General features: G+C 37.3%; 1 protein-coding gene across 1 annotated transcript; it reads right to left on the minus strand.

The window, feature by feature from the left end:
- Positions 1-1410: 1410 nt before the first annotated feature.
- On the minus strand, positions 1411-10190 carry LOC127639010 (deoxyribose-phosphate aldolase-like). Its single transcript, XM_052120815.1, has 9 exons — positions 10100-10190; positions 9582-9679; positions 9296-9443; positions 7894-7989; positions 7639-7773; positions 7343-7471; positions 2954-3066; positions 2713-2862; positions 1411-2407 (listed from the first exon to the last, which is right to left on the minus strand). Exons 1-9 carry the CDS (start codon positions 10128-10130, stop codon positions 2351-2353), a joined length of 957 nt encoding a protein of 318 aa, XP_051976775.1. The 5' UTR covers positions 10131-10190; the 3' UTR covers positions 1411-2350.
- Between the last annotated feature and the right edge of the window lie 2433 nt (positions 10191-12623).

The following is a 12623-nucleotide window of genomic DNA, read 5'->3' on the forward strand; positions in this document are numbered from 1 at the left end:
TTTAACATGTGTATTTTGTCTTACTGCACTGACTGAGTTTTAATAGTCAAAACAAGTGAAAAAAATCTCCAAGTGCTGAAGAAGTAATCCAAAGTATTTAGAATACATTACTGACCTTGAGTAATGTAACGGAATATTTTACAAATGATATTTTACAGCATGTATTCTGTAATCTGTAATGGAATACATTTCAAAAGTAACCCTCCCAACCCTGTCTGATAGCTATATGAGCTTGGATGTAAAATAACACATTCTCGGCAGGAACTATGATACAAAGTCTTAAGAACAGAAAGTGATGCGGGTAAAAGAGGCAAGAGCTCGAAGATGAAAGAAAGAAAAAAACCTAAGAAATAGAGTGTTGTCTGTGGAGGGGAGAATCATTCTGCAGGCTAACTCAATCCCTCAGCGTTATCTGGCTTGGTTGCGCGGGCCACAGGTCCAGATTGCTGATGATCTACATGCCTTTATGTAAGTGAAGCTAATCTGTCATGGCCTCGGGGAGGTGGGGAGAGCCAGACAGAGCGCTCAGGCTCCATCACTCTTACTCAACTCTGCCAGTGTGGCCTCATAAACAACTGGAGTGCTAATGAAACACACTCGCAAACACAGCTGTCAGTCAATGGCACAGCCAATCAGCATTAGAGAGTAATTTCAACAAGTAGTAAATTCAGTTCTTGCTTATTTTAAAATCTGTGCTTTAAATGTGTCATCATTTACTCACACTGATGTGGTTAACAACCCATATGACGTTCTTTCTTCCGTGGAACACAAAAGGAGACGTTTTGTGAATTCAAAATAATTATTTAGAGCATTAATTAGATGAATTCATTCTGCATCCTGCTGCCTGCACAAGCCATCGCGTGGGCCTCTTCGGAATGCTAATACCAGATCTAAAATAGTGCTTATGTGGGTATTATTAAGCTCTTGTGAGAATAGCTTTTATTGTTTCTCACTGAATACAAATCTATTCGTGCTCAAGCTTTCTGATCTTATTTGACTGAATTTACCCATTTCCCGGAGTTTCCTTCTCACTCTACTAACCTCTCAGCTCATTCCCCATTCCACAATTAATTCAGTCATTTATCCTCCATTCCAGTCAAGGGCACGGCCCGAGAACTCTTAATTAAAGAAGAAAGGAGTAGAAGAGAAAGAAAGTTCCTCAGTCTTCAAACGAAGCTCAAATTGGCACGAACCTTTATCTGATCATTTAAACTCTCTTAACCCTCCTTAATTAATCCCAAACACACACTTCAGACAGCCACCTCTTGATTAATGAAATTAGCGCTGGGAAGTCAAATAAGATCAGCAGTGGACAGTGATATTGTAACCCCAGGATCAGCTTATATGAGATGTGTAAGGGGCTGCTGGGATTTCAGATTGAGGAAAGTGATGCAAGACACCTTTGCACTGATGTAAAGTGAACACTTTTATTCTGATAGCTCAATAAACAGACTGCGCCATGTCATCCAGAAATCAGGTATTTGTTCTTGTATTTGCATTATTCTAAGATAATCCAAGTCTCATGTTTTTACAGTGTAATAATACTGTATATTTACTTTGTTTATGGTGATGTGCATATTGGAAGGAATCAGGTGACCAAAAATAGGACAAATGATGACTTGAGTCATTTCCTTCCTTTCAATATATAACTATATCATTTCTTGAAAATGAATATCCTAAACAGGCATTCCATCTTTTCATTGTCTGAGGTTGATTTTAATTAAATAGCTCATCCAAAAATGAAAATGATGTCATTATTTACTACTCCTCATATGCTCCAAAACCATATGCTATTATTTTCAGTATAACCCAAAAAAAGCTCACTGAACACACCTGTTAAAGGAATATTCCGGGTTCAATACAAGTTAAGCTCAATTGAGAGCATTTGTGGCATAATACTGATTACCACACAAATTTTGACTAGCCCCTCCTTTTAAAAAAATTTTAATCTGTAATGGATCCCAAATATTCCTTTAAGCTAAAATAATAATAATAAAATAAAACAAACACACACAAAAAAAACAACAACATAAAAGCATCATTAAAATAGCCCACAATTAATTAATTAATCACTGATTATCTTTACCTCCGCCACAGCTTGCATCCATGTTCAGATTTAAAAAATGGCTCATAGACGAAACTGCCATCAAAATTGCACTGCTTTTCATGTGCATAGTAAGCAAACACAATGTGCCTTTTTTAATTCTGCATGCAAACGTAAACCTTCAAATTTTTAACTAACAGAATACAGGTCTGAAGCAATACGAGTGTAAATAAAATAATTTTCACTTTTGGTTGAACTATTCCCTTTAACAGTTCATTAGCCACGAGGATTCAGGGGTTCACAGCTTTAGGCCAGAGGAAGTTCATGATAGGCTGGATAGCGTTCAGTTACATAGTGATAAATCTGTAACAATAAAGAGACAAGAAAAAGAAAATGTTCATGTAGGTTAAATCAGTCTGATACGACTCAGTTAAGCCATCTAATCTATTAAAAGCTTTGTCAAAAGGCAGCTACATTAAGAACTTTAAATAAGCAAATGCATAAATAAAGGAGCTTATCTAGATCTGATTCACCACAGGAGTCCAAGGCCATGAAGCTACACTGCCTGAACAGCTTCTGTTTCCTGCCATAATGGCCACTAATTATCAGTTTATCACACCTAAAGCCAGAATAGATCAGCTTTGAGATCACAGCGTTGGTTTAATTACCTGCCGCTCGATGTCAGCGAGCAGGCTACTCGCACCCAGACGGAAAAGGTGGGGATTCAGCCACTCATCCCCGAGCTCCTCCTTCATCAGGCTCAGCCACACCACTGACTCCTGTGCAGTTCGGATGCCCCCTGCGGGCTTGAAACCCACCTAAGGCGGACAAAGACATCACTCAAAGAAGCTGGTGGATAAAATGGATGATTATGTGAAGAATGTTGATATACTGGTAAAATTGGTCTACCTTGTGGCCAGTCCTTAGGTAGAAGTCACGGATGGCCCGAACCATTACTATGGCAACAGGATATGTGGCGTTGACAGACTCCTTGCCAGTTGAAGTTTTGATGAAGTCAGATCCTAGTGGTTAAGAAGCACAGCAGACATAGTCTCGCAGAGCCAAACTTTTGACTATCAGAATAAAGTCTTGTTCACTTTGCAGCTTATTTAGGCCAAGAGTCGCCCACTTACACAGGAAGAGATTGTCTGATTGACATGTAAAGCAACCAACCACAGTTTGTTTTGTTTTTACATACCCCTTAGAGTTGGGTAAATATAAAATCTTTAAAACTTCAAAAATAATACTGACTTTCCACAAACCTTAAAAACTTTGTCAAAAATTGTTTTTATTTCTTTTTAAAAAAATGCAAATATTTGCTGCCAATACAAAAAAAATGTCTATGGTAGATTCATAAAAAACTGTGCACTCAAGGAAATTGAACAGCCATCCTTGGCCATCCTTTACAATAATTTCATAATTTGTACAAAGATTTAGATTAGGGATGTCCCAATCAGCTTTTTTGGCCCCCGATCCGATATTTAAATATTAAATATCTGCCAATACCGACTCCAGATCTGATACTTGTATTTGCCTAGATAATAGAGCTGCAGACCATTTTCTTTGTTTGTTTACAAAAATAACTAAGTAAACAAAGTAACTAAAAGATGTCTTCAGCTTAATGCATTTAATTAGTGCAGCTAGCATTTTTTTTTTTATAAAACTCACATATAAAATCAACTTCTACTTAGAATGGTTTAATAGCTTATTTCATCTTTAATATTTTGAATATTAATTTATTTAAAAATAAAATCACAAATCCACTGAGTTCTGTATGGATGAATAGAAATCTTACATACACTTAAAAGTAGCGTAAACGGTTACACTTGAAAGGCCCAAGTTCAACAATAATGAAACAGTTATTAATAGTTCTGTTGTCAATATCAAAATGCCATTGTGACATACTGACAACCAGTAAAAACCATGAAAGCATCACATACTGCAGAGATACATTCAAAATTAAGAAAAATATATTCATAACAAGCTCTAAAACTGCTCCAGTGAGAAATCATTAATATCTACGGTGCGTTTACTGTCTTTGAGTTTTGCTGTAACACAAATCACAAATTATTAAACAAATGCATGAAGACACGGTGTCGTTATTGAAGGTTATACAGCTATATTTATTATTAGTGATATTGTGACCAACAGTAATCTGATTTAAATTGGGATGAGTGACTGATGATGAGATATTGAGAGCACCTGAAGAGTGGATGTCTTTGATTGACACAGAGAGCGCTCATGTTAAAGAGAGTAAAGCTAAAAGCACTCATGATTGCTCAAACAGTCTCTATCACTCAACACAACATCTGATTGTCACAACTCACGTTATGTATCATGTATTTGCATGTTTATTTGTTGTTTAATTTGTTTTTAAACCTGTTAGCAGCCTCTATATCCTCTTCCTGTTCACTGTGCAATGAGTCCGAATAACTACCATCATGACTCTAGAAAATGGGCAAATTAATATTCATGCAATAGCAATTCTTTCACATTTTAAAAACAAACCGACATATTCATCTCAATTACATCATGTCTGAAAGTTCAAACTCGTGAATGCTTAGAATTGCCAACAATTGGCCCCCCATCCCCCCCATAGGCCATTCTGTCATGCTTCAAGGGCTGAGAAAGTACTCATTCATTAGAGGAGCAGTGTATGTGTGATCGGCCCTAAATCTAGGCACGATCATACGATCGCGGATTTAAGAGGAATATCGGCTGATTTTGATCGCTGGCCAATCGATCGGGACATCTCTAATTTAGATTGATTTGTAGAAGACGTGCCAAATCTGTACCGTCTCTTTAAGACTACTGACATCAGTCAGTTAGCCACTTGGAGTAAGCGCATATAACGAGAGGATACGTTTTTGCAAGGTGCTAGCCTGCCATTGGGAGCAACTTGGGGTTCAGTGTCTTGCCCAAGGACACTTCGACATGTGGAGTCGTGTGGGCCGGGATTCGAACCGCCAACCTTGCGATTAATGGCATAAAATTTGGTCACATGTGAGCAATTTACTAGTATTAATGAATGTTACCACAGAGTAAAATATCAGTCTTGGGATTTAAGAATCAATATCGAAATCGTTCAAATGAAGATCGCAATGCATCGGAAAATCAATATTTTACTCAATCCTACTTGCCAGCAAAATGACAAATATCAAGGGGTTGGGATCCAAGAACAGATTCTTATTCAGAACTAGTTTCATTTAAAATAATATACTGGATCCCAGGGGCAGATCATCCAATGGGTTTTATGGGTGTGTGACCAGGAGGCCAGGCCATTAGGGGGCAAGCTGTTGTAAACAAGGAGAAGGTGCACAACAGCAAAATGCATCCCTGTGGTGTATGGTCATAGGGTAACGTTAAGCAACACATTAATAGAACAGAACCGAATTGGAACCAGAGGTTCACATCCCAACAAATATCAAATACCTATTTAGAATCTGCATTTTCCTAGTCACACTGATTTTTAATTGAATTATTTTGCCAACTTTATTTCACTTAATTCTAACAGGTCAAAGTTCACTTTCTGAAATTAGAAACATCCTGATGTGAATGTGCAAATTTTTAACACCTCCATTCAGGCACTTTGGAGAGGCGTCAGATTTTGCACCCCGACGGGACATTAGTCTTGAGGCCAGGGATGGCTAGACAAGAACATATGGTCCCGTCGGCAGGACACAGAGGGTGTGCGTTCGTTCATCAGTAAGATCCTTCATTTCTTTCTTCCTCTCCTTCATAGCCAATTACGGTTTATCAGCGTTCTGATAAAAATAGAAGAAAAAAATGACGCTTCTAATGGATGAACCACAAACTGTGGACTAGTCTAACCCCCAGCACCCAAAGTCCTGCCTGCCTTTCCTCATGTCTAATGACTGTTCATTACCGCACAGAACAAGATGAACATTTTCCAGTTCATTAAAGATATGTTCTATGTGTTTTTCCACTCTTTTTTGCATCCCCCACCCCTTCTGCCACTCTTTCAGTCTATTGCTTGCCCTCTCCCTCGAACTGACATAATCCTTGAGATTCGTTCTGGGGAGTCTTAATTACTCAATAATGGATAACGGTTATTAAACGCGGGTGACAGTAATGAAGCTCTATTCATTTGCGGTGGAGTGCTGGGACACTGCCGGAGAGCGTGGGAGTAAAATAGCTTCGGTGTCGCAGATTAATAGGTGAAATTATCATTCAATTTCAGAAACCTCATACGCAATTCATAGGAACAAGGGAAGATTAAGGAATGAGCATGGCGAAAAAAGCAATGCATTTTAATAACGATCCCTATCAAAGCCGCTGACAACTGGGTACCGTAATCGGCTTAATGTGCAATGGCTATTTAAGCATACAGTCACTGGCCCCTCTGTGTGGGAGTGTATGTGCGCAAGGCCATCTGGATGTGGAGTACGTAAAGAATGAACAACTGCGCCACAATGTAGACACAAGATCTTGGTGTGCACTTTAAATTGGAAATGGTGAATGCTTTGAAAAAATTTGATAAATCACATGAAGTAAAGTGGTCTATATGAAAATATAAATTAACACTTTGTATTTTTTTCATTCAAAACAAAAGTTTATCTTTGTAGTCATAAAAATTTAATACTTGCTTAACAACAACTTTCCTTTTCGGATGATGTCAGTAAGCCCTCTAACTTCTTAACCCCTTACCTGCCAACAGAACGACCAGTTTTCACAATGCAATTAATTCCAGATGGATAAAATGATGTTGGAGCCCAATATTTAAATTATGAAGGCCATTAAATGCTGACTTTACAGGCAAGTGGATTTAATCTTTATTCATAAAGACTTCTTTAGACAATCTGTGATTTTCTAGACACAGAGTCTTAAAGGGATAGTTCACCCAAAAAATTGTATTCTCTCATTTACTCACCCTCATGCCATACCAGATGTGTATGACATTCTTTCTTCAACATAACACAATCAAAGTTTTTTAGAAGAACATCTCAGCTCTGAAGGTCCTCAATCCAAGCGAACTGTGATCAGAAATTTGTAGCTCCACTGGAGTCATATGGATTACTTTTATGTTTACATTATGTTATTTGGAGCTAAAAGGTTTCTTTTCTGCTTTGAAACGATGTGCGTTATGAAAAGCGCTAAACAAATAAAAATTACTTGACTCGTAGAGCGACACAGATACACCAATGCAAAACTATGATCTTATGGCAAAGTTCGATGCAGAATTATAAACCAGCCTTAAGTCTACATCAGAAATTTACATCTAAATTGGCCTTCTGAGATCTGGGATCTTACGCTTACGCTTACGCTTACTGTACTCACCTGCCATCATGGACACCAGACTGGCCTTATAGACATTTGTGAAGGTTCCCAGCTCTCCCACTGCCAGGATAGTCTTCATATGAGCTTCTCCACAAGCTTCTCTGAACTGCCGAATCTCATCATAGAGGGCTGAGATTATAACATGGGTGGACATAAATAATTCAGTTTAGATTTAAATCGGTGCTAAAAATAGAACTAAAGAAACACATACTTTGGGAACATTAACAGTTTACATATAATGTAAAGAAGGACATTGACAAATGTCATGCCTACTGTACACACCTAGATACACATACCTGCCCATTGCCCAGTAAGAGCCAAAGTCCGGTTTATGACGATATCGATTTCCGTAGCACCGTCCTCCACAGCCATATGAACTTCCTCGAGACGGGTCTTTAATGGCGTCTGTCCAGCAGGGAAACCAGTGGCCACTGGAAAGCAATGGTATAGAGAAGTATTAGAGAATATAGGTGAGACAATGAGGTTGCACCCTCTCTGGGATGATGTGTGAAGGAAAAGAGGTTTAGGAGGAGTGGTTTCAAATGTATTACCAGATGCAACAGGAAGACTAGAATTGGCTGCCTTCAGAAATTTCACTGCATCAGCCACTCGTGATGGGTACACACAGACAGCTGCAGTTGTGATGCCTTTGAGCACAAACACACAAAGATTGTCAGACAAAACTAGCATGCAATTACTAAGTCAAGGTAGTAAAGGTAGCCACAGAAGAAAACAACAAAAACATTGAAACATTGTTAAAGGTATAGTTAACCCAAAAATGCTATTTCTTTTTCTCACCCTCATGATATCCCAGGTGTGTATAACTTTCCTTCTTCACTAGAACACATTTGAAGAAAAATGATCTTAGCTCAGTAGGTCCTTTAAATGCAAGTGAATGGCGATTCTCTTTTGAAGCTACAAAAATCACAGGCAGTCATCATAAATGTCATTGATGTGACTCCAGTGGTTAAATGAATGTCTTCTAAAGTGATACGGTCACTTTTGGTGCAAAGAAAGATTCATATTTAAGTACTTTTTAACTATAATCAAATACTTCTGGTAAGTTTCAGTAGAGGGTGCGGTTCACTCGGCCTCTCGTGTGATGAATTTGCGTTGCCATGATACAGAAGTAATATCATGTTCTCCACTTGTTTGAGACATCCAGGATAAGCACACAAATGCACCATTGTGGGAAACAGATAAACACAGAATTAAACCAAAACCAACCAAGCTACTATACAGCATTCCTCCTTCTCACTTGTAAACAGCGCTGTTCTCAGTTCTCATGTGTATCAAATGTCAATACGATTATGACACACATGCTTACCACTGCAGCATGGAAGCATTTAGAGATAAATAAAGTCCTTAAATATTTATCTTCTTCGCACCAAAAGCGATGACGTCACTTTAGAACACATTAGTTTAACAGCTGGTGTCGTATGGCTGATGTTTTTGCTGACCGTCTGTGATTTTTGGAGCTTCAAAAGGAGAAATTGCCACCCACTTGCATTTTAAGGACCAACTGAGCTAAGATATTTTTCTTCAAATGTGTTCTGGTGAAGAAAGTCAAACACACCTAGGACATCATGAGGGTGAGTAAATAATGACTGAATTTTCATTTTTGGATGAACTATACCTTCAATTTCAGGTGCCTCTGATCCTACATTCTATTGTTTTATTGAGCATTATGGTTGAATTTAGATTGAGAGATTCAAAAATGGAGCTTTGTCTCCCTCTTGTGGACAAATGCATCACTACACTTTTGTATCATCAAAACAAGAGAAGTTTCATCTATGGTCATTAAAAATGACATGTCAAAGCCATCTGATAATCATTTACTTCCAACTGCCCCCTGCATCTTGAGGCACATGACATTATAGTTTATAATTGAATGTTAAATTTGCACTACTGCTAGTGCCAATGTGCTGTGTGAAAACTTCAGCACCAACTGACCCTTGTCATGCATGTCCATACTCTTCAGAAGATCATGACGAATCGGCTGTGTGGCCTTCATGCAGAGTCGATGGACATTAGAGGGGGTGTCATCACCAGCAAGAGTGGTCAAATCAATGCATGTGACCGCTTTCAGCAGCCAAGCAGCCTACAGCAGAGGATTATGATAGTAAAGTTAATGGCTACACTGGATTGTACAGTGCATAGCAATGCAATGCAATTCAATTCAATTAAATCCACAAAGCAAAACAAATGATCAGTGCCACACATTCCCTGAACAATTTACCTGCCACTGTTTTTTGGCCACCTTGTGTCCCTGGATCTGCTGGGCTCTTTTAAGAACAGCCTGAGTGTTGACTTTCACTTTTGACACCCATTCCAGATCTAAAATAAGACAAGAATAAACAAGAAAAAAGATCTTGTTATTCCTCTGTGCTCAATGAGAGTCGTGAGACAAATGGGCCACGTGAGACTCAGCTAGAGACTTCCATCTAAATGTAGTTTAGAATATAGTCTATAAAGAAAATAAATCATTTAAAAAGCGACTTAAGGCTAGATACACCTACACAGGCCGTATGAAGGTTGACTTACATTTACATTTATTCATTTGGCTGACATGTACAATGTTAGAAGTATGGCCAAAGGTTAACAACTATGTGTGTAGCTCATTATTAATTTGCAAAAAGCCCTTCATTTATTTCTATACACTGTGCTTTTTGTGCTCACGTGCAAAAAGTAGAGGAACTAATCAATGTAAAACTATGTATAAATATCTAATAGAAAAAGATAGAATAAAAGACTTACCAAGGTGCATTCCCGGATTTCTAGCAGACATGATCAAATATAGTCGCCTTAGCTCCTGCTTCCGCGATAACTCGTTACTGTTACGTCATTTGTCACGCTCAGCCAATAATGATTTAGCGTCGCCTGGGCGTATGATGACGTTTTTTTTGCATTTGCTACACAGTGTTAAGCTACAGAACGCTCCAAAGGCCTATGTCGACGGTAAAGAACTCGTTTTGCAGAACATGGAGATAGCCGAGTGTATTGAGCCCAAATTAGCTTGCGGTTCTGTTCTGCCTTTCTCGACGCGTTTCTGGCCTGAGAAAGTGACTTTGTTTTCATCCTTCAAAATGCCAATTGAAAGGTTAAAAGATTATTTAATAAGAAGTCACAGGTACAGATGTGGTTTTTGACTTTATTTAACTGATTTTGGTAAGTGGGTGTAGATGTGTACGTGTATTTCATATTATTTTTCATTTTTTCTGAATGACCCCAACCATGCTTATTTACAAGTAATTACTTTTTTACGTCCAAAATGTTCACTTCTTGTTACAGTTCTGGTGTTATCTTGTTCCAATGTTTTCTAAATGTTCTATTTGCTCAGTTAATGCAAGAGGGTTCCGTAATGATGTCAAACGTAAAGCTATTTTCCTATATGCAAAAACTCTTAATACTGATTTCTGTTTTATACAAGAGGCACATGCAAATCCTAGTGATTTTAAGTTTTGGAAATCTCAGTGGGGTGATGAGTTGTTTTCTTCTTATGGTTCTAATTTCTCAGCAGGTGTCCTAACTTTAAAGCACAAATTTAAGGGTAAAATTATAGAGACAATCTCTGATCCTGAAGGCCATTTTCTTTTTTTCATTGGTTCCTTTAAATGATTTCATCTTTGTCCTGGGTAACATTTACGGATTTAATGATACAAAAAAATAACTTGACATTGTTTAATTCAATAGAAACACATTTACAATATTTTGAATCTAAATATTCTAACTTGCTTATTCTCTTGGGTGGAGACTTTAATCAAACTATAAATAACTCTTTGGACAGATCACCACCTAAATTATCTAATAGATCATCAGGCCTTTGAGATTTGATCTCCTGATTTGGCCTAATTGACATTTGGAGGGATAAACATCCTCATGCTTCACAGTTTACCTGGTCTAACAGTTCTGGTTCACTGAGGTCTAGGATTGACTTCTGGTTAATATCTGATGCTTTATTTGATTTTGTCACTAAGGTTTAAATTTTGCTTTCTCTGTTGTCTGATCATAAATCCATAATTTTATCTTTAGATAACTCCTTATTCAAGCACATATAGTTCATATTGTAAACTAAGCTCTACTTTATTAGAGGATGAGGAAATGTGTCGATCTGTGATATCTAGGATTCAATATATTTTTTAATAAAGCTCAAGCTGAAGATAATTTTGGTTCTAACTGGGAGCTTTTAAAATACAATATTAGGTTAATGCTGCTTAAAGCTGGAACTCAAAAAGCCATGCAATTTAAATGAGAGGAACCCAACATTGTTAAAAGAATTGTCTGTCTCTCCTGCATCCCCTTTGAAAATGTATCAGTTGTTCAGAAATCAGAATTGGTTGAACTACAGAATTCTTTAGATAACTTGTATATACATAAAGCAAAGGGTGCTTTTGTTCATTCAAGTAGGAGGTGGCTGGAAGAGGGAGAACGTAATTCCAGCTATTTTTTCAAATTAGAGAAACAGCAAAATCATCTTAATTCTATAAATAGTCTTAATGTAAATGGAGTGGTTTTAAAGAATCATAAATACGTTTCTAATTATTGTGAAGAGTTTTATAAAGACCTTTATTGTTCTAGACACTCAACATGCCTTGGATTTATTTTATAACTCCCTTGACATGGACCATATTCCCAAAATTGATGATAATGGCAAGCTTCTTTGTGAAGCTCCTATTCAAATGAAAGATATCTTTGAGGTGATTGACAAGTTGAAACTAAATAAATCTCCTGGAAATGATGGTCTGACCACAGAATTTTATAAGAAATTTTCAAATGATCTTTCTCCATTTCTCCTCAAATTTTATTTAGAAAGTCTTCATAAGGGTACTCTCCCACCCTCTATGACTCAGGGTGTTATACATTTGACCCCTAAACCTCAAAAGGACCATGCTCAATTAGAAAATTGGTGACCTATTAGCCTCCTAAATAACGACTACAAAATATTAGCCATGATTTTTGCTAAAAAGATTAAAAATGTTCTAGATGATATAATTGATGAATGTCAGTCATGTTTCATGAGAGACAGACATATTTCAAATAATATTAGACTTGTTCTTGATATTTTAGATTACTCAGATTTGATCCCTGATTACAGTTTCTTGCTTTTTCTTGATTTTTATAAAGCTTTTGATTCTGTGAAGTTTCCTTTTATTCTCAAGTCCCTGAATATTTTTGGTTTTGGCCCCAATTTTATTAATGCAATTCAAACTTTGTATAATAACGCCAATGCTTCAATGAAATTACAACATGGTACTACTCATAGTTTTAATTTAGAGAGAGG

This window comes from Xyrauchen texanus, chromosome 47, assembly GCF_025860055.1.
Source record: "Xyrauchen texanus isolate HMW12.3.18 chromosome 47, RBS_HiC_50CHRs, whole genome shotgun sequence".
NCBI lineage: Eukaryota > Metazoa > Chordata > Actinopteri > Cypriniformes > Catostomidae > Xyrauchen > Xyrauchen texanus.